Raw genomic sequence first — 22,051 nt, forward strand, 5'->3', positions numbered from 1 at the left:
GAAATTTCATCACAAACAAATTTTGATTTTAATCAAAAAATTGGACCATAACTTTATGAAAGATATTCATTTATTAATCAATTAGGTGTTACATTAATTGATTACGCAGCATTTTTTGGAGCAGTTGAATGTTTTAAATATTTATTATTAAATGGTGCTCATATATATAACACAAGTAATTATGCGATTGCAGGTGGAAATAAAGAAATCATTCATTTATGTGAACAAAATCATTCATCATTTAAAAGTGTATATGAAACAGCAATTGAATTCCATCGAAATGATATCTTTAAATATTTTTATGAAAATTATCAACCATCTTTACCAATTGTTGAAAGTGATACTCAATTAATCCGTATATTACGTCAACAATATTTCAAAGCAAAACTACATGAAAATTTAGGTTGTTTTTGTATTATCAGTGGAAATTTTGAAATTCTTTCATATTTGGAAGAGAATTTCATGAAAATTAATGACAATGATATTAATAAATCAGCAGAAGATGGTAACTTATATCTTGTTAAGTATTTTATCCAAAATAACAAGTTTCAAAACGATATATTCATTTTTTCTTCGGTTTCAGGAAATATTGAGCTTGTTAAATTTATTCTTGAACATGGAGCTGATATTAATGCTAAAAATATTTCTTAATTTTATATATTATTTTTGTATTAACCTAACATGTAAAAATAATATTTGGAAATTGTTTGAAATATTTAGAACAGCACTTACAGAAGCATCTAGAAATGGTCATATAGAAATAGTTAAATTACTTCTTGAACAAGAAGGAATTGATGTTAATGCTAAAGGTATTTATTTGTTTGATTTGATATTTATTTTAATAATTTAATATTTCAAAATAATGTTTGGAAATTATTTATATTATTTTGGACAGCACTAATGATTGCATCTCGAATGAATCATACGAATATAGTTGAATTACTTCTTAAACAAGAAGGAATTGATATTAATGCCAAAAATATTTATTTGTTTTATTTAATATTTATTTTAATAATTTTGGATTTCAAAATAATTTTTGAAAATTATATATATTATTTTGGACAACACTTATTTGCTCATCTTTTATTGGGAACACAGAAATAGTTAAATTACTTCTTGAACAAGAAGGAATTGATATTAATGTTAAAAATATTTCTTTGTTTTATTTAATATTTATTTTAACAATTTTATATTTCAAAATAATATTTGGAAATAACTTAAATTATTTTGGACAGCACTTATGATAGCATCACAAAATGGTCATATAGAAGTTGTTAAATTACTTCTAAAACAAAAAGGAATTGATATTAATGCTAAAAATAAAAAATATTTTAATAATTTGATATTTTAAAATAATATTCGGAAATTATTTAAAAAATTTAACGCAGCACTTATATGGGCATCTTCTAATGATCATACAGAAACTGTTAGAATACTTCTTGAACAAGAAGGTACCGACACTAATATTAAAAATATTGATTTTTTATGTTTAATATTTATTTCTATAAATTGATTTTTTTAAACAATATTTGGAAATTATTTAAATTATTTAACACAGCACTTATTTTGGCATCTCAAAATGATAAAATTGAAATAGTTAAATTACTTCTTGAACAAGAAAGTATTGATGTTAACGTTAAAGATATTGATTTGTTTTATTTAACATTTATTTTTCTAATTTAATATTTTTAAAAGTTATTCGGAAATTAAATAATATATTTAGCACATCACTTATAGTTGCGTCTCATGGTGCCTATATAAATATTGTTCAATTACTTCTTCAACAAAAAGGAATTGATATTAATGATAAAGATATTTATATGTTTTGTTTAATGTTTATCTTAGTTATTTGATATTTCAAAACAATATTTGGAAATAACTTAAATTATTTTGGACAGCACTTATGATAGCATCTAGATATGGTTATATAGAAATTGTTAAATTACTTCTAAAACAAAAAGGAATTGATATTAATGCTAAAAATATTAATTCGTTTTAATTAATATTCATTCTTATAATCTAGAATTTTAAAATAATATTTGAAAATTATATAAATTATTTAAAACAACACTAATGGAAGTATCTTCAAATGGTCATATAGAAATAGTTAAATTACTTCTTGAACAAAAAGGAATTGATATTAATGCCAAAGATATTTATTCTTTTTATTTTATATTTTTTTTGAATCATTCTATGTTTCAAAATAATATTTGGAAAATATTCAAATTATTTAAAACAGCACTTATATGGGCATCACAAAATGGTCATATAGAAATCGTTAAATTACTTCTAAAACAAAAAGGAATTGATATCAATGCTAAAAGTATTTTATTATTTTGTTTAAAATTCATTTTAATAATTTGATATTTCAAAATAATATTTGGAAATTGTTTGAGTTATTTGCAACAGCACTTATATGGGCATTTTCTCATAATAATACAGAAATAGTTACATTACTTTCTGAACAAGAAGAAATAGATATCTATGCTTGAAATAGTTATTAAGCGCTTAATTACAAAGCTTGAAACACCCATAATTTATTCAAATTTTATCATGCAAATCTTAAATAAAGTATCATTAAATTAATTTTATATATATATATTATTGGGCATCAACTAGCCGAAAAAAGGAAATATATTTTTTCTTACAAAATACTTGATTAAAGAAAATCCTATCCCAAGAATCTTGGACCAAGAGATATTTTAGTTTTGTCAGCATGATCAGGAAATATAAAACATGTTCTATATTTATATTAAAGCAAAAAAGAATTGAAATTAATGCAAAAGATAAATATTTTTTTGTTTAAAGTTTATTTAATTAATATTCGTATTTTTCCTTAACATAATAAAATCAAATTAATCTTTTATCAATTTATTTGAACAATTGAAAAACATATTATAGAAAATGGAAGATTAATGAATAAATAAACATTATATTATATAAATTTTATTTAATGTCATCAAATTTTAAAATAGCATGTGGAGTTTTTTGTAAAAAATCGAAATAGTTGATAAATGGACAAAAGAAGGGGATATAGCGACCGTTAAATATTGCATAAAATTCAATGCGATGACGGTTATTGTTGGCCTTTTGATGCAAAACGAAAAAGGTGAAGTTGTTGATAGACTAATTCCACGCAAGTGTGATGCCACACATCGTCTTATCCCACCACACGATCATGCGTCTGTTCAATTCAGAATTGCTAAACTCAATGATGAAGGTCTTCCAACAGGTGAATTCGAAACAGTTGTTTTCTCTGGATATCTTCGCAATCTTGGAGAAGCTGACAATGCTCTCAACCGTATTGCAACAGAGAAAGGATTACTTCAAAACGTATATCGTGCATAAAATAAACATAACATTCACTCATATCATTACTTATAATATCGGTTATGCTTACTTTAATTTTCGAAAAAGGAAATGTTTTTTATTTTTTGAAATTGATGGTACAAAAAGATTAAAATTGAATCTCATTTAGTTTACAAAAAAAGTGCATAAATGGCCGCGGATCATAGGAATACGTTTAAAGATTTACGGTTTGATGATGCTTGTGCCCTTGCTTATAGGTCTGGCTTTAGGGTCAGACTCAGAGACACTTGTTGAGCAAGGAACTTCAATTGAGTGGTTTGGCAAATCATGTGACAGTGGCGTTTTTCTAGGAACTGCTGACGGAACAATTCATTATATCGATAGTGAAACGGGAGAAGTTAAATGGACTTTATCAACAGATGGGAATGTTTATGGCTCTTCATCTTCAGGTGGTGTATCAACTTTTATTCCTTCTCTTGACGGATACTTATTTTCATATAATCAATATGGTTTTCGTAGATTACCTCTTCCTATTCGTGACTTGGTTTATTTTTCACCTTTTCGAACTGAGACTGGTGAAGTTTTTACATCTGGTAAAACAACATCAGTATATTTTCTTGATTCTAAAGGAAAAGTTCTTACTTCATATCGTTCCAACACAACCATCCCAGCGCAAAGTATACAAATTACAGACAAAGATGAGATAAGTATTGTAAGAGTTGACTATGAATTAAATGTTTTTAATACAGAATCTGAAATCGTTCGGTTTGCAGAATTTGACATTTACAGTGAATGCGAAAACAAAGGGAGTCAACAAAACTTTGTAAATGTAACCACCACTATTAATGGCGCTGTTATCATTTCAATAAATGGAACAGTAAAATCACAGCTCAAAATCAATGGCCTTCCGACTTCTGTCTTTGGGTCCAATGGTATCTTCGATTTCAGTGTCAAAAACAATGGACTTCCATTTCCTCGATCCAACATTCAAATCCTTGAATTATATAGTTCTTTTATTGCTGTTCCAAGTCGTCCTCTTCATATCCCATCGAAATATGAACTTCTTATTTCAGGTCTTCCTCAACTTCCAGGCAAAGTACATGAAAAATCTGATGATGATTTCGATGATCGAAAAACTTTTGGTCCAGGTTTTGTAGATGTTGAGCGCACGTTTGCCCAATTCAAACCACTTAGTAATAACATCGATCCATTTCGTCCTGCAAATATAATGGATGGAGCGTTCACTTTTGCTTACATTCCTAGATTCAATAGAATTCAATACATTTCAATCGGTTTGTGTTTGTTCATAATTTTCATAACTTTACAATTCATTAAAATCAGTTATAACCACTTAAAGCAAAAGTCATATCTAATCCAAATTGACCCTAATGACATCAATAAGGGTATTTTCAATAACACAGAGTGCGCGTTAATACATCTTCCTAAATGTGATACAACCCTTATCCAAGAAATAAGTCTCATCAATGGTATCCCGAAGATTAAGGCTATTGATGAGCTTGATAATGAAGTAATCATTGCCTACCAAACTTTTGTACGCTATAGCTTTGATTCCAATTCATTTAATCCAATAACATTTTTGAAATCTGTTTGTGAGATTCTTCAAGTTCTCTTCAAAAATGGGTTTACTCATGGTTCTATTAGACAAGAACACATTTATATCCAAAATTCGTCATTATTATTAGGTGGATATCAAACTACATTTAAGAAGACCACAGACCATAGTGATCAAGCCAATGACATCCGTAGTCTTGCCCACATCATTCTTGATGTCTTACATCATGATATCCAAGATTGTTTTTTATCTGATTTATTAAGCGAGATGCTTAATGACGATGACGATGAAGTTCCCACTCCGACAGAGATCCTTCATCATCCTCTATTTTTCACACCCAAGCAAAAAATTGACATTTATAAACGTGCTTCGGACTTTTTGCATAAGCCCGACAGTAACTGCGCCAAACTGTTCGAAAGTGCGTTCCATGACATTGTCGGCGGCTGGTGGACACAGAAAATCGACATTTTTTTGCTTTCTGACGCCTCGCAGCGAGTTGTGTATAGCGGCGATTCGTTGTGCGACTTGATTCGGCTGATCAGAAACAAGCACGAGCACCCGCCGGACTCGCTCTCTGACGAGGAGAAGGAAAGGTCAATAGGGAAGAAGGACGACGACGAGAAATTCTTCGCGTACTTCCACGGACTGTTTCCGAACCTGTTTCTGTACACTTATTACTTCTTGGATAAGTACGACGAGTGTACTAAGGAAGAAAAGGCGGAATAAATTGAGTTGTTGTAGTTAATAAACAGATTCTGTATGAAGTTGACGTTCTTAAAGATTTCAATTGAAATGAAAAATATCAACAAAGAAAATGAATACTCTTTTGTTGTCATTATTTCTTCTGTTTTACGTTTCAATTCATTTTTGTAATTGGAAAATTTTTGATTTTTCATTGATTGTAAATGATTACATTCTCAAACTAGCTGATTCAGGTATATAAAAACTTCTTAATAAAAAATATTTCTTTCAATTGAGATCAAAGAATTTGAAAGTTGAATTATATTGTCAAAAATAAAGTTTATAATTAAAATGAATTATATATAATACAATTCCCAGATAACAATTTATTCATTCAGAAAATTCGATGCCATCCTCCATCGGATCGTCTAAGCACGAATACGATTCCTTTTCCATCGGTTCCAATCCAAATTGCTCAGTGAAGTCACCGACCATTGTCTCCAAAAACGGAAGCAGCTGCTCGTACGCTTGTTTTGTCTGCAAGTTTTCGACCGCTCTTCTGTAAACATTCACACATCTGATTGCAGCTGTTCTAACACCATTAGCCATTTTCATAGCATCTTTTTCATTTGTTTCTTTAAATTTACTTAGTAAAGAAACAAATGAATCAGTTCCTTTAAGATTTGAGGACAATACATCTGAAATACGATGAATATCCAAAGTAAATAAACCTTCTTTTGGCTTAATTGCTTTATTTTGATGATTATCAGGATATGGGAACCAAATTTCGAATTCGTCTGCAGTTTTGTTTAACAATTCTATCGTCTTATTGTACTTTTGCGTAACGTATTCATTTTCAGTCATTATAACGGTTTTCGATGACTTCACTTTTGATGACCATTTATAACGTGGTAATGCTTCATTAGTTAAATACTCAACATATTGATATTTATTATCATTATCAATAGCTGTTGGAATAGTTCTAAATTTATACCAAGTATGAGGGAATTCTTGAGTTCTTGTATCATTTTCAATAACAGGAGTTAGATGGACGATACAAACGGTTTCCTTGTCACATTTTTCTGAATGTTTTTTGCAGACGTTAATAGTTTTACCGTTAAAGCAGTTGTATCTATTCAACAAAGGAATGAATGCATGTTCAGCAGATTTGTAGTTTGAGATTACGAAAATTTCTTGTGTCTTAGTGCCATTTTCTTCGACTAAATAAAATGAAATTGGTAAGTCATAATCTTTCGAAGATTTTGTTTGAATTTTACCAATAGATTCGCCCAAATTTTTCATTGTTTCAGACATTTTACTGAAATTACGCGTTGATTGATTTAATCTTAATTGTAATGAATATAAAGGTCTTAATGAGTAAAACATAAAAGCTTTTTCTCCTATTTGAATTGCTCTTTGTAATTCATCCATTAACAAATCAATAGTAAAATCGGATAATAAAATTTGCGCTGATTCATCTTCAATTAAATTCTTAAATTCGATTTTTGCTTCATTTAAAACACTTGGAACAAATGAAAAATCATTTTTAACATCTAATGGATATTGATATTGAGCGTTTTGTATTGAATTCTTTAAAGGCTGCACGATTAATTGATGAAGTTTCTTGTAATTAGTTGAAGGAATATGATTAATTTCTTGAATTACTGATTCTATTAATGTAACAATATGTAATTGCGTAATAAATGCTGATGTATAATGTTCAAATTCTTGATTAACATTAACAATTTGTTTTAACCATTTAAGTCTCATTGATGGAATAGTTTTATATTGATCAGCTATAATCATAAGGTTTTGACATTTAGTATCTGGTGGCAAATCAGATTTCTTTTGTGTTTCAACAATATCAGAAATTGTTTTCGCAGCATAAATTCGACCTTGAAGTAGACGTACAAATGTTGGGTTTATATTGACAAAATATTTATTAAGAATATTTTTAATACAACCTAATAAAAGTTTATATATTGGTATTTCTTCAAGTCTTAAATTAAGTAAAATAGATGTAAGAGAATCCATCATATCAACAGATGATATAATGACTGTACCTGTATGATCAAAATCACATTTAAATATCGAAATTAATAACGATGCACCAAAACATCTTGTGTTATGTTGTGTAAATGTTAATAATGATAATGCCCATGTAACTAATTCTCTTTGACATGGATATTTTTGAGCAATTTGGACACAAAAATTATAAAATTGTTTTATATTATCTTTTGGTTGAAATTTGTTATATAAATTCTTAAGAATTAATACAACATAAGATAAATGTTGTCCTAAGTTATTTATCCAAATAAGTAATATGTTTAATATGTTTTTAGTAAGTAAATCATAATATGTAAGTAAAAGATGTGGTTTATTATATGTCGGCTTCACTTCTTCTAATGATTTATTGGTGGTATTAATCATTGAATTTAATAATTTTAAGTAATGTAATTGATAAGAATTACCACAAGTAGAAAACATTTTTAAGATTTGTGAAGATTCCGATTTAGAAAATATGAAAAGTATAACAGGAATTAATTTCGTTTGCATTTCACGTGTTATTTGTGTATTAAATGGTAACAAAAATAAATCTATTAATGGCTGTAAAATATACGCTAATTTTTTATTTATTTCATCTGGTGCATTTTCAAAAGTTACAACAAGTTGAAACAAAAAATCAATTTCTATTTCTAATGTTTTTTCTTTATTCTTTTTAGTATTATCTAATGATTGATAAAATGCATTATAAATTAATGACATAACTGGTAAAAATGGAACGATTTCAATATTATTTGGAAATGATTTTACTGACAAAGCTAAATTCGCAAAATAAAATTGATTACCTGCAAATGGCAATAAAAAATCAAATTGCAAATATGTGAAATATATTTTAAATGAAGCATATTTCTTCATTTTCTTCATTGTATCCAAATATTCGAAAATTAAATTATTTACGTCTTTAAATAATAAATATTTTGGCATTAACATACATATGAAATTCGCAAGAGATTCATTTAAGGTAATTGCATTTTGCGGTGGTTTTGGTGATTCCATTTTAGAAGGACTACTTACACGAAATGATACTGCTCTTGTTCTTTCTGAGCAGCTATCTTCTTGATAAGATCTATTACAACATCTTCCTATAATTCGAGGTATAAGTTTCAAAAATTCAATTAAATCAGGTTTAGAGAAAGTTGAATCTGGTAAAGAAATAGATACAAGTAAAATATCAAAAATTATTGGTAATGTAAATGTAATTTGTTTTAAATAATATCTGATGTTTTCTTGTGAAGCATCAAAGTTTTCTTGATTATTCTTCATGATTTGTGACGTAGATTTACATATTTTATCAATAAAATTAGGCCCAAATAAATTTACATCCATTACATGGAAAATCCAAAATCTTAAAATCGTTCGAACAAAATTCGGATCAAAATTATCAAAAAATTGCATTAAATGAATTATAGTATTTTGATCAACAAGTTTAAGAAGTTTTGCTGTGACTGGAATAATTTGTTGATTATATAAATGTTTTGGTATTTGCGTTATACTTGGCGGTAATGCTTGTTCAGGTAAAATTGCTTTAATTACACTTTTAAGTGGCGATGGTGGAAAATATGCAGATGGCAAATGAACATCACATTGTAAATATGATTTTGATGTTTCTTTTGCATATGAATCTTTAAATATTTCTTTTGGTTGTTTTTTAGGGTCAAATATTTTATATTTAATGGATTTAAATGATGAAATAGTTTTTTGATAAAGTGGAATAACTGTGGTGCCTAATAAGGTGTCTGCTTTATTAGGATCTTTATCAATTCCCATTATTTGGATTAAAATATGTGAATTCTTTGAAAATTGATGATCAACATAAGCAAAGAAATAGTCGATAAAGTCGACGGTTTCGGCGGTTGCATACGATAGGGATTTGATGCTTGAGTAAAGATTGGTCGGATTATCATGTAGAAAGACATTAGATCCAGATGTTATTTTGAAGTTGCATTCACCTTCCGATATCATTAAGTTCAAGTAAATATTTGTAATTCGCTTTGAAAATTTCTTGGAAATCTTGATTCCACTAATTATAATTAAAGGTGTAGGTAAATAAGAAACAGTTGGAAGAGATGTTACCATATGATAATTACATGGTTGCTTGGACCAGGAATATGTAAATTCATACTTAAGATCTGTATTATAATGAAGATTAATTTGAAAGTTTATGGGGAGAACAGTACGTGGAGCATCTGAAGATGATTGTGTGAAGTTCTTGAAAGACCATTCTTTGAGATTTACCCAATTAATTAAACCTCCAGAAAATTCAAAATTTCCTTTGTCATCATAAAGTTTTATAACTGAATGTGCTAAAGGATAATAGTGTCCCTTTTTTTCCTGGATTGTTACGCATAGTAATGTAACGGATGAACCAATTTGATGAATTGGAAAATGTACTGTCTCTGCAATGGTTTGGACGAAAATGGCATAACCATCTGAAACTCTAAAGTTCACAGGTTCGCTTAATGGTTTTTGATTTTTGAAATCAAATAATTGGAAAAATCCACCAACCATATTTATGTTAAGTTTTTCATCTATCGAACATTTACCTATGGAAAGACTTAAGTAGCCGTTTTTAGGTTTGTAATAATTTTGTGGGATTTCTGGAAAATGAGAAATTTTATCAATTGTTTTATTTGGAAAAGATTCTGTAATTAAGGGCACAGGCTTAGGCTTTGTATATGTGTTTAACATGTTAAGGTTGTGAATTTTTTTTTCAGATAGTTTCCCTTTATTTTTTGTTAAATCTTTCTCTTGTGGAGAAAAATCTGTATAAAGTGGTTCTGGTTCTGGGTTTTTTCTTTGCATTTTGTTGAATGTGAATACGTACTTACTTTGGCGGAAAACAGGTTCTGCCCAATTATTATTCATCTTATATTGTGCTTCTTCAATTTGGTTATGAAATTCTGTAACAGGTCTTTCTTGGACAATAAAACTTGTTTCTTTATTGAGCTGGCTAAAATATGAAGCAATACTATTTGTCATAAATGTTTTAAAACCAATTTATTAATTGGAGTACCCTAAAAGACGATAACAACTCCAAAGTTCAAATGTACACCAAGAGAATTCGTAATTGATCATTATTGTATGAACAAAAAATAATTTTTATTTATAATTCATGTTGCCTTTTGGAACGTTATTTTTCACATGGATTTTTCAATATTTTTATGAAATCTCATTTTCTAAATCAAATTTTATGAATTATTCGAAAATTAATTGTATGCATTGCTAATGCTTTTCAAAAGAGAGAATAAGAAAATTGAAATCCTTAAGCAAAATTATATCCTCACTTAAGGTTGAAAGGTTGATCAGCCTTTTCCAATTTAAATTGTACAAACAATAACATTACTAAAAAGATCAAATGCTTTATATTTTGCATTGCAATTACGTACCAAAAAAAATTAATTTTTTTGATGTTTCTTTGATTCTAAATAATGCCAAATAATAGAATGTTTCCTTTAAATTTAAATATATGTGGCAACCGTTGCTAAAAACTTATTTGGTTTAATATTCTTATGTTTGGGATGATACAATCTTAAAAACTATTAGTTTTAAAGAATTAACCCACCCAGTGATCGTCTGGTCAAAAGTTTGAATGTTTTATCTACCGCATTTTTTATATTCATTTCCATAATTTCAATGTTTTACACACGGGTTTTGAGTTTTTCTGTGCGCGCGACTACATGACCCGTTAAGAACCATAAAGGAATTTCACAACTTTACCCAGATTTCTATATGAAACCGATCTCTATACAATTTTTTGGCCAAACAGATGTTTGATACCAAATTTAACGAGAACGACCTCCGTGCATGTGTCGAAACTCCATATCATGGAGAAGATCATAGCATCTGCATGCGCTTATTCTATTCCAAATTTTGTGATAAAGTTTGCACTTTTTTCCCATTAACATGTTCTGCAAATTTAATCACAACAATTGGGTTTGTATTTGAACTTATTTCATTTATCCTTACATTTGTTTACTCAAAAGGAATATCAGAACCACTCCCAAGTTGGGTTTGCGTTATAAACGGACTTTTCCTCTTTATCTATCAGACATGCGACAATGTTGATGGAAGACAAGCCAGAAGGACACATTCTTCATCTGCTATAGGTCAATTCTTTGATCATGCAGTTGATGCATTTGTAGATGTATTTGAAATGCTTAAACTTGCAGCCACACTTCAAATGGGAGCAAACATGAAAAGCTTCTTAATGACATTTGTAATTGCATTTGGTTATTGCATTGCCTTTTGGAATCAATATGTTCACAATCTTATGTATTTAGGTTTCCTCAATTTCTGTATTGAAGGACTTTTTATCTTTGAAATCACACATATTCTTGTTAGCATTGATCCCAATTTTATAGCACTCAAAAACAACATATTTTATCAATTGCTTTTAGTTGGTGGAACAGCTGTCACAGTTGTTTACACAGTATTCTACATGTTCATCAAAGGCTTTGTCCAAAAGAAGCTTTACACCACAACAATGGCATTTTTGCCAATGTTTACGACAACGGTTTTGACAGTATTGAATATCATCAACGATAGCAGCGTTGTAAACAACATTTACTTCACATTCGGAACAGCACTTACAATTATGTATAACACACAACGCCTTGTTATCACACATATCACCGGTCGTCGCCCAACAAGACTTTTCGATTGGGCAACCATCTGCTACTGGCTCGGAATTGTCAGTTACCTCATACCACAGATGCACCACTTCAAACAGTACTGGTTCTTCTATTCATTGTCAATTGCGTGCGGAATGCTTATCTTCGACTACCAAACACTTACAAATCTCTCAAAGGGACTCGAGTTACCTATTTTCTCAATGCCTCCAAAAATCCTTGAGGAGTTGAAGAAGAGTAAATAAACTTTCTCTTTTTTGAATTGGGTGAAGTTTTATGAATGATAATGATATGAATGACAATAATTGTTGTTGAATTTCTAAAATTTGAAAAGACAAGTATAATATTAACCATCTGAATAATTTGAAAAGAATAGAAGCCTCTGTAGCATAGTGGTTATTGCGTGTGCCTCGTAAGCGCAAGGTCGCCGGTCCGACTCCGGTCAGGGGCAACTTTTTTTTTCAATAGATGATTGAAAGGGTGTTAAAGAATAGAAGTCTTCCCTTTTGTTGTAAAAAATGTTTGTTTTTTTTTTTTCCATCAGAATTGATATATCGACATGATGTAACAAGCAATTAATGCAAATCGTTTTCTCAATTGTAATTTAAATTTTAATAATTAGGTTTTCGATTAACTCTAGCATTGTGAATGCACTGAGGGCGGGTTCCTGTGTGATCATAGAGGAAACCTCATAGATTGCTTTATCTTCTTTTTAGGAGATCGATTATTCAATATACAAGACGTTAAGTTAAATGGTTTATTTGCAGCTATGAATGAAACAACACCAAACCAAGAATTAAATGACTACTTAGAAAACTTAAAAAAAATTCAAAACCAAGAAAATTCTGCTACTGATAATGCTGCTAGTGTTCTCGCATATCTGTTGTCTTTTACTCAAACAATTTTCTTAAATTTAATCAATTTCCAAAAATTTTTCCCAAAAGATTTTATATCCACAGCTCGCCAATATTTTAATTTGAATTTACAGGAAAGTCCCCAATTAGAGGAAACAGTTCGCCAAATAAGAATTATTCAGCAACTAATCAATCAAATTTATCAATACACAACAACAAACGTAAAAAACAGTACTATATCTGAAGCAGTAAAAAACATATTTGTTTTATTTGATGATTTTATTGAATCTAGAAATAACTTCATTTTAGATTGTATCTTAAAATTTTCAATCTTACCAAAGACAGAAATCAATGACATTAGTTTTTTTAAACCTAACGATGATGATGGACTCAAAATGACAAAAAATAATTTTCAAATTCTTCAATCAGAAATCGGGAATGATCGAAATTTACAACAATTTTATACTGACATCGGCCGTACTTTTACTGAATTAAATTACTTTCATGGCGATTTAAAAATTTCAGCAATGTTAAATAATGATTTCCGACATTTCCCACCAATAGATGTAATTCGTGAAAATCCATTTTTCATACAAATGCAATCATATCATTTAAAGTCAACGCCATTTGTACGAATAGGAATTCAACAATCGGAAGAACTTTTTTCCAATTTTTTTAATGAACTTTTATCTGTTACTAAATCACTTGATATATTAAATCGAATTCCATTAGTTGAATTAGCACTTGGCCATGACAAAGAAACCAAAATAACAAAACAAAAGCTGAAATTATTTTCCAAAATTATAAATTATAGTGAACCCGCATTTTTCCAAAACAATTTTTATGAATATCAATCATTAAATTATTATGCAAAAGCATTAAAATCACTTGAAGACATTAAAGAAAATTATGATATTAATGTTATTAATAATGACATTAAAATATTTTTAGATATGAAGAATCAAATTATAAATGAAATCGAATATATCGAAAATTTAAATGATAAAATTAAAACTGAAATTGATAATATAAATAAATTAAAAGAAAATAATAAACAAAATGATGAAATATATAATAAAATCGAATATTTAAAACAACAATGTTTAAGTTTTGAGAAAACTATAAAAGATCAAAAACAATATTTAAAAGATAGAATACAAAATACTATAAAAGAATTTAAAAATAATGTTTCAGAACTAACAAATATTGGAAATATTTCATTTGTTCCAAAGTATTTCGAAGTTATAACAAAAAATAATTTCGAAGACAAAACAAAAGTAATTTATTTAAACGAAAGATTGAATTATTATAAAGAAATAAATATAAAATTAAAAGAAAATATTACAAAAGATAAAAATATAATAAAAAATTATTGCCCTTTATGCTATAAGAGAAAAAGAAATGTTATAATAACTGAATGCGGCCATACATTTTGTAAAGAATGTTTGGAAACACTCGTTAAAGACGAAAAGATAAAATGCCCAAATTGTGGTGCATTGTCAAATAGTAGCGAGATACGCCAAATTAATTGGTGAATTTTGTTTGTTTGTAAAAAAATTTTGTTTGAATTTTGTTGTTATATTATAAATAATATATTATAAAATATGTTTCCAGAGAATGTCCTATTTTTCTGTTTAAATAATAAAAAATTCACGTTTAGATCCTTGTTCAAATGTGTATATAAAGATTACACCTGAAAAATATGAAAAGTTTTGCACAACTTCAATTATTAATATCATGTTGAACAAAACTGAAATTAGTTTAAATGGCGGTGAAAATATTCCATAATTTTGTGAATATTCAAGTAACTTTAATTTAATTGATTTTCTTTTCTTCCAAAACTAATTAACAAAAATATTATTTTTAAGAAAACAAACATTTATTAAATCATATATATAAACAAATGGCATTTAATCAAATATGTTAATTTTTTTTCAGCATATTATAAAGCACAAAAGCAAAAACTAAAAACATTTCGACAAATGACATTACAATGATAACATTCGGCAAACTGAATTTCTTCACATTTTTATTTTGTTGCTTCAAATCATTGTACAGTCCGTATCCCTTAAGCACTCCGTAATATAATTCCGACTCTATGGAGTGAACATCTTCTTTGAACTCAGCAAAATCCTTTGAAATAGAATGCTTTAGTTCGCTTAATGCATTTTCGGTGTAATTTAATTGATTTTGGATTTCGATGCGAAGTGATTTCGTTTGCTTTGTGGTTAAAACATAGCGACGCTGCCACTTATCAGAAAAATTAAGTAATTGGTTGGATATTGTGTCGCATGCTTCGTTAACAGTGCAAAAATTTTCAGAAAGTTTAAAAACTTCATCAATACATTGAATCACATCAAGTGAGTTTGGCGTATAATATGGCCTGAGAAATTGTTCTGCTGTTTCATTAAATTGTTGTAAGTTGCTATCCTTTTGAATATGTGTCTGTGAATGATTAAAATTAATTTTCGAAGATTCAATCGTTATTTGGTCGATGTAAACCGGATCTTTACTTTGACCAGTGATACTAAGCCAGCCTCTGCGCATAGAAGAATATTTATCCGTGGTTATGTGAAATGAGTTTACCGATTTTTCGTCAAGATTTAATTTGATGAAAAATTGTGATGAATTATATGTGAGTTCAATTTGTATGACTGGTGTGGTAATGGGGTATGTGTATTTAGGATGGAAAGATAATGGATTATAATCTTCTTTACCATCACTTTCACGAGTTTCAATCTGGAAATGTGTTGAATTATAATTACATAAAATAGCAAAACCATAAAATTTGCTCGGACCACCAAATATGGTACCATTTACACCAAAATTTTTGGTTACCCAAAAACCAAGATTCGATGATGTTGACGATTCTTGAAATTTTATTTTAAAAATTGTTTTCCATGAATCAGCTGGAAGTCTATTTATAAGCCAAGCATATCCAGTTGGATTATTCTTTGAATTTATAATCTGAAATTGATTACTAATTTTGTCAAAATAAGCACTTCCACCAAATTCCCAATCACCATTATATTTGGAAGAATTAGGAATGAAATCCTTTTCTAAATTAGATTTTTTAAAATTTATGAAGAATAAAAATATAAAAAACATGATTATTTTTGGGATTTAAGCTAAATTCATTTCAAATAACATGTCTCTTGAATGTCAGTGATGTGAAATGGAGGTTTTGACAGCCATGGTTGCCTTTTAACATGAAGACAAATCCATTTGTTTCCTCTCAAGCTCGTAAAGTACGCAAGGCTTTCTTCAATGCAACAAAGGAGGAAAAGCATATTGCAATGAGTGCTCCTCTTAGCAAGGATTTACAAAAACAATATGGAATTAAGCGTCTTCCAATCCGCCGTGATGATGAAGTTGAAGTTGTTCGTGGTCAGATGAAGAAGCGTACAGGTCGTGTTGTTGCAGTAAAACTTTCAACAATGCGTATCAATGTTGAATCAGTTACCAAACAAAAGATCAGCAACGAAACAGTCTTCATTCCAATTCATCCATCAAATGTCGTTATCACAAAGATCAAGATGGACAAATACCGCAAGAATCTCATCGAAAAGAAGCGTCAAAATCGTGAAAAGGCCCTTCAAAAACTTGGTCGTGCAAAGTAAACTTTCGATTGATTTCTTAGCAAATTCTTTTTTAAAGCAAGTATTGTTGTTTCTTATTTATGCTCATTGTGATGTTCAATATTAATTCATTAAAAATTCCAATATCGATATTATCAATTGATCCCATAATTTAGTTAAAGATACAGTAAATAATTACACAATTTTTTACTTATGTAAGAAAATGTTTTAACTCCAATGCTTTTTTTTTAAATTAGTAAAATTGCATATAGTTTTTTTTGGAGATAAATGAGTTTTTCTAGAAATTAAAACATTGTTTTTTTTGTAGGGTGTGGGACTGAAGTAATTGAACGATTTCGGTGTATCCTTTTTTATTTGCTATCTTGAGGGCTCTACGAAAAAAAATTAATATAACAAGAAAAAATTGTTTGATGCGCCTCCAGTATTTACATTGATTTCATCTTGTTCTAGGAGAAATTTAACTATTTGAGTGTTACCTTTTGAAAATGCTTTAACAAGTGCTGTTTCGAATAATTTGAATAATTTCCAAATATTATTTTGAAATTTCAAATTTTGATATTAAATATTAAATAAAATAATTTAATATTTTTAGCATTAATATCAATTCCTTCTTGTTCAAGGAGCAATTGAACTAATTCCATTTGACCTCTAGCTGTCAACATAAGTGCTGTATAAAATAATTTGAATAATTTTCAAATATTATTTTGAAATATCAAATTATTAAAATAAATATTAAATAAAACAAATAAATATCTATAGTATTAATATCAATTCCTTTTTGTTCAAGAAGTGTTTTAACGATTTCCATATGATTAGCTATAGATGCCTCAATAAGTGCTGTTCTAAATAATTTAAATAATTTCCAAATATTATTTTGAAATATAAAATTATTAAAATAAATATTAAATAAAACAAATAAATATTTTTAGCATTAATATCAATTCCTTCTTGTTCAAGAAGTAATTTAACAGTATCTATATGACCATTTTCAGATGCATGCATAAGTGCTGTATAAAATCATATAAATAATTTCCAAATATTATTTTGAAATCCAAAACAATAAAATTAAATATTAAATAAAACAAATATATTAAATATGTAATTAATTGTTATTGGGAAACAAGTAGAAGATAAAAGTTGTAATGTTAATTCAATAGAAGACTCAAGGGTTTTAGATTTAAGCCAAATATAATTCATTCAAGATCGATGAAAGCTTGATATTTTATTTTTCTTTTCTCCAGCATTGGGTTGTAAGCAAAACCGCCAAATTTGTGATATTTACTTTGGATAAATTCTTTGTAAATGGAATTCAGGCGAGCAAACAACACTTTTCTTTATGATAACCGCTAAACCTCTCGGCCAAGTATCGAGTTTTTTGTGATCATTGTTCTAACCCCCAACCAAATATCAATTTAAGGTGAAATTCCGACAAACCTTTTGAATTTGCTTTTTCCAAGACTCATTTTATAATCGTCTTTATATTCAAAATCAACAAAATTTTCATTTCCTTGAATATGATGGAGGCTACCAAAAAACTTTTAATATCATTAAGGAACATTATTTTTAACTTAAACGAAAAAAATATTGAAGGTTCAACTCAAGCAACAATGGAGCTATATGAAAATAATAGCTTTTTATACTCTTTAAATCTAACTATTATACAATCAATATATTCTGCTTTTTCATCTCAAAGGCGAGAAGCAAATATTTATATAGATTATTTACAAAACATCGAAAAAAAGGAAAAAGAGAAAGAAAATCAATTAAATAATTCAAATATAATTCAAATGTTTAGTATTTATTTATTAAGATTAGAAACAAATGAGTCAAATTACTTACTTGAAAATTTAATTAAACGAGATTTCATAAAGCAAGATTTTATTAATAATAAAAGAACTTTATGGTTTGCACATCTACAAGGAATTATTAAAATCAGGAATTTGTATCTGAAACCACCATATTATGATAAATTTATTTCTAATATATCACGACTTTCGAAAGGTGATTGGTCTCTTCATAAGAAATATATAACAAAAGGAATTAATCCATTAAAACTTGCAAAAATTCTTCGATATGATGATTTTAAACGACTTCAAGAAATATCATCACAAACGAATTTTGATTTTAATCAAAAGATTGAACCATCACTTTATGAAACATATTCATTTATTAATAAAGAAAATGTTTCATTAGTTGATTATGCAGCATTTTTCGGATCAATCCAATGCTTTAAATACTTATTATTAAATGAAGCAAGTATTAAGAAGACATTAAAATATGCAATTGCAGGAGGAAACTTAGAAATCATTCATTTATGTGAACAAAACCATTCATTTTTTGATGAAACTTACGAAACAGCAATTGAATTTCATCGAAATGATATTTTTCATTATTTTTATGAAAACCAAATCATTAAAATTCTAGACTTTGAATTATTAGGAATTAAATGTATTCTTCATAATAACTTTGAGATTTTCTTTTATTTAGAGAATGAAGGAATGATAATAAATAATAAAATCATTCATAAAATAGCAAAAACAGGAAATACATTTTTGATTCAATATTTACTAGAAATATATCTAATCCCATTCGATATTTTGATATCTGCAAAAATATCTGAAAACATTGAACTTATTAAATTACTTATACCACATAAAGGAATTAATTTAAATCAAGCGAATATTCATTAAGTTTATATAAAATTTGTATCATAAACTTTGGGTTTCAGGTTTGTATTTGGAATTTATTTGGTTAATTTCGTATAATACTTGTCTGGGCTGCTGCTAATGGTTTTATTGATATTGTAAACTTAATTGTTAAACAAGAAGGAATTGATATAAATGCTAAAGATATTTTTCATGTGTTTTATGCTGTTTATTTTATGTATTTTATATTTTAATTAATCGTTTGGTATTAAAATCTGTTATTTAATACTGCATTTATTGCTGCTGCACAAAGTGGAAATTTGGATATCATGAAAATACTAATTGAACAAAAAGATATTGATATCAATGCAATAAATAATGTATGTTTCATTTAATACATGTTTCATTTTTTGGTTTAGATTTTATTTAATACATTCCAAACAGCACTTTTGATAGCAACACAAAAGCATAATATTGAAATGATTCAATTTCTTGTTCAACAGAAAGGAATTGATCTAAATATTAAAGATATTAATTTTTTAGATTTCAAATTAATTTTTTTGATTTAATGTCTAAAATATTTATTTGGAGTTTTATCAATTTTTTTTATTCTGCACTTATTTATGCATCTCAAGATGGTAATATACAAATTGTTCAAATCCTTATTGAACAAGATGGAATTAATATTAATATAAAAGATATTTAATAGTTGAATTTAATATTGATTTTAATAATTTGCTATTTAAAATTCATATTTGGAGTTTATATATAATGAATTTGACTGCATTTTTATATGCAACTTTAAAAGGTTATATTGAAATCTTTAAATTACTTCTTAAACAAGAAAAAATTGATATCAATATAAAAAATATTTGTTTGTTTTATTTAATATTTTTTTATTTAATATCAAATATGTTTTAATAATATGGAAAATATTTTAAATATTTAAAACAGCACTTATGTATGCATCTCATAAAGGACATATTGAAATTCTTAAGATACTTCTTGAACAACGAATAGATATTAATGATAAAGATATTCATTTGTTTTATAAGATTTTTCTTTAAATTTCTTTATTTTTGATTGATTAATTTGGAAATCATTTCAAATATTTAAAACAGCACTTATTTATGCTTCTCAAAGAGGACTCTATGAAGTAGTCAAAGTACTTCTTGAACAAGAAGGAATTGATATTAATTTAAAAGATATTTATTTGTTATATTTAATATTAATTCTGATAGTTTTGGATTTATTGAAATAATTTGATGTTTAGCTTTATTATATTGGACACCATTAATGAGAGCAACTTCAAGTGGTCATTATGAAGTTGTTAAATTACTACTGGAACAAAAAGATATTGATATCAATTTGAAAAATCTTTTTTTGTTTATTTTTATGTTAATTAAAATTAATTGATATATATTTTTATATTTTGGTATTTATATTAATCATGCAATACAGCACTTATGTATACGGCATTTTATAATCATCCACAAATAACTGAATTACTTCTTGAACAAAAAGAAACTGATATTAATACAAAAGAAATATATTTGTTTTACTTAATGTTAATTTCCATTATTTTTTATTTAAATTTAATATTTGGAATAAATTTAAATTATGTTGGACACCACTTATAGCAGCATCTTTTAATAATTGCATTAATGTTGTTAAAGTACTTCTTAAACATAACGAAATTAATGTTAATGCTAAAGATATTTATAAATCTTTTTTTATGTTTTCTAAAATCATAAAATGTTTCAAATTTATATTTGGAAATTATTGAAATAATTTGAAACAGCGCTTATGCATGCATCGAGAAAATGTTGTATTAACTTAGTTAAAATACTTCTTGAACAAAATGGAATTGAAATCAATGAAAAGAATATTAATTTTTCTAAATTCATGTATCATTTAATAATTTTTTATTTATATAAATAAATTGAAATTTGTTTATTTTATTCGAAACAGCACTTATGATTGCAGCACAAAATAATAACTATGAAATAGTTAATTTACTTCTTGGTCAAAAAGGTATTGATATTAATGCTAAAAATGTTTTTATATTTGATTTGAAATTTTTTTTATTAATTTTATGTATATATTAAAAGTTTGATATTTATTTTAGTTATTCGAAACAGCACTTATGATTGCGTCTCAAAAAGGCTATATAGACATCGTTAAATTACTTATTGAACATAAAAGAATTGATATAAATGCTAAAAACTTTTATATTCTAAACTTACTCACGGAGCTTGTTTTCTTAATTTCTTACTGCATGGGACTTTGCACTTTTAAATAGACATCATGAAATTGTTGAATTACTTCAAGATTTCATGGAATTTTCCTCATGAAATCCATGTTTTAATTTTATTGATTTTTTTCAATTTCATACATAAAAAAACGTATGACAATGTTATTTTAGAAGCAAGCAAACCCAAAAATCTTTAGTAAAAATTTGAATGGTTACACCATTCAATTTTTTTAAGCTTGAAACATTTTCAAAATAAGTAACAGTTGAGGGTACCCTGTAACGATAGTAAAGAAAACCGTTTATTTTTATCACAGGAGGAATTCTTCACTTTTGATTCAATTTTTGGTATACCAAAAAAATCATGATTACGAATAAACAGTGGTTTCACTGGTGTTGTTGTGTTTCCGATGCAAGTTTTTCTATAATTACGATAGATCACCAAGC

General features: G+C 27.3%; 5 protein-coding genes across 5 annotated transcripts; 4 read left to right on the top strand and 1 right to left on the bottom strand.

Moving 5' to 3' along the window:
- Positions 1-3,093: 3,093 nt before the first annotated feature.
- On the top strand, positions 3,094-3,348 carry GO595_009256 (40S ribosomal protein S21; the record flags this gene model as incomplete). The annotated part of the gene is made up of 1 exon (XM_067922921.1): positions 3,094-3,348. One exon carries the CDS (start codon positions 3,094-3,096, stop codon positions 3,346-3,348), a length of 255 nt encoding a protein of 84 aa, XP_067770258.1.
- Positions 3,349-3,544: 196 nt separating this feature from the next.
- Positions 3,545-5,608, top strand: GO595_009257 (kinase-like domain-containing protein; the record flags this gene model as incomplete). Its single annotated transcript, XM_067922922.1, has 1 exon — positions 3,545-5,608. One exon carries the CDS (start codon positions 3,545-3,547, stop codon positions 5,606-5,608), a length of 2,064 nt encoding a protein of 687 aa, XP_067770259.1.
- A 345-nt stretch (positions 5,609-5,953) lies between these two features.
- GO595_009258 (uncharacterized protein) lies at positions 5,954-6,865 on the bottom strand (the record flags this gene model as incomplete). The annotated part of the gene is made up of 1 exon (XM_067922924.1): positions 5,954-6,865. One exon carries the CDS (start codon positions 6,863-6,865, stop codon positions 5,954-5,956), a length of 912 nt encoding a protein of 303 aa, XP_067770260.1.
- Positions 6,866-11,393: 4,528 nt separating this feature from the next.
- GO595_009259 (CDP-alcohol phosphatidyltransferase family protein) lies at positions 11,394-12,500 on the top strand (the record flags this gene model as incomplete). The annotated part of the gene is made up of 1 exon (XM_067922925.1): positions 11,394-12,500. One exon carries the CDS (start codon positions 11,394-11,396, stop codon positions 12,498-12,500), a length of 1,107 nt encoding a protein of 368 aa, XP_067770261.1.
- A 3,818-nt stretch (positions 12,501-16,318) lies between these two features.
- On the top strand, positions 16,319-16,729 carry GO595_009260 (ribosomal protein L24; the record flags this gene model as incomplete). The annotated part of the gene is made up of 1 exon (XM_067922926.1): positions 16,319-16,729. The coding sequence occupies one exon, from the start codon at positions 16,319-16,321 to the stop codon at positions 16,727-16,729; it is 411 nt and encodes a 136-aa protein (XP_067770262.1).
- Between the last annotated feature and the right edge of the window lie 5,322 nt (positions 16,730-22,051).

Source organism: Histomonas meleagridis, assembly GCF_020186115.1.
Source record: "Histomonas meleagridis strain 2922-C6/04-10x chromosome Unknown contig_9, whole genome shotgun sequence".
Classification (NCBI taxonomy): Eukaryota; Parabasalia; order Tritrichomonadida; family Dientamoebidae; genus Histomonas; species Histomonas meleagridis.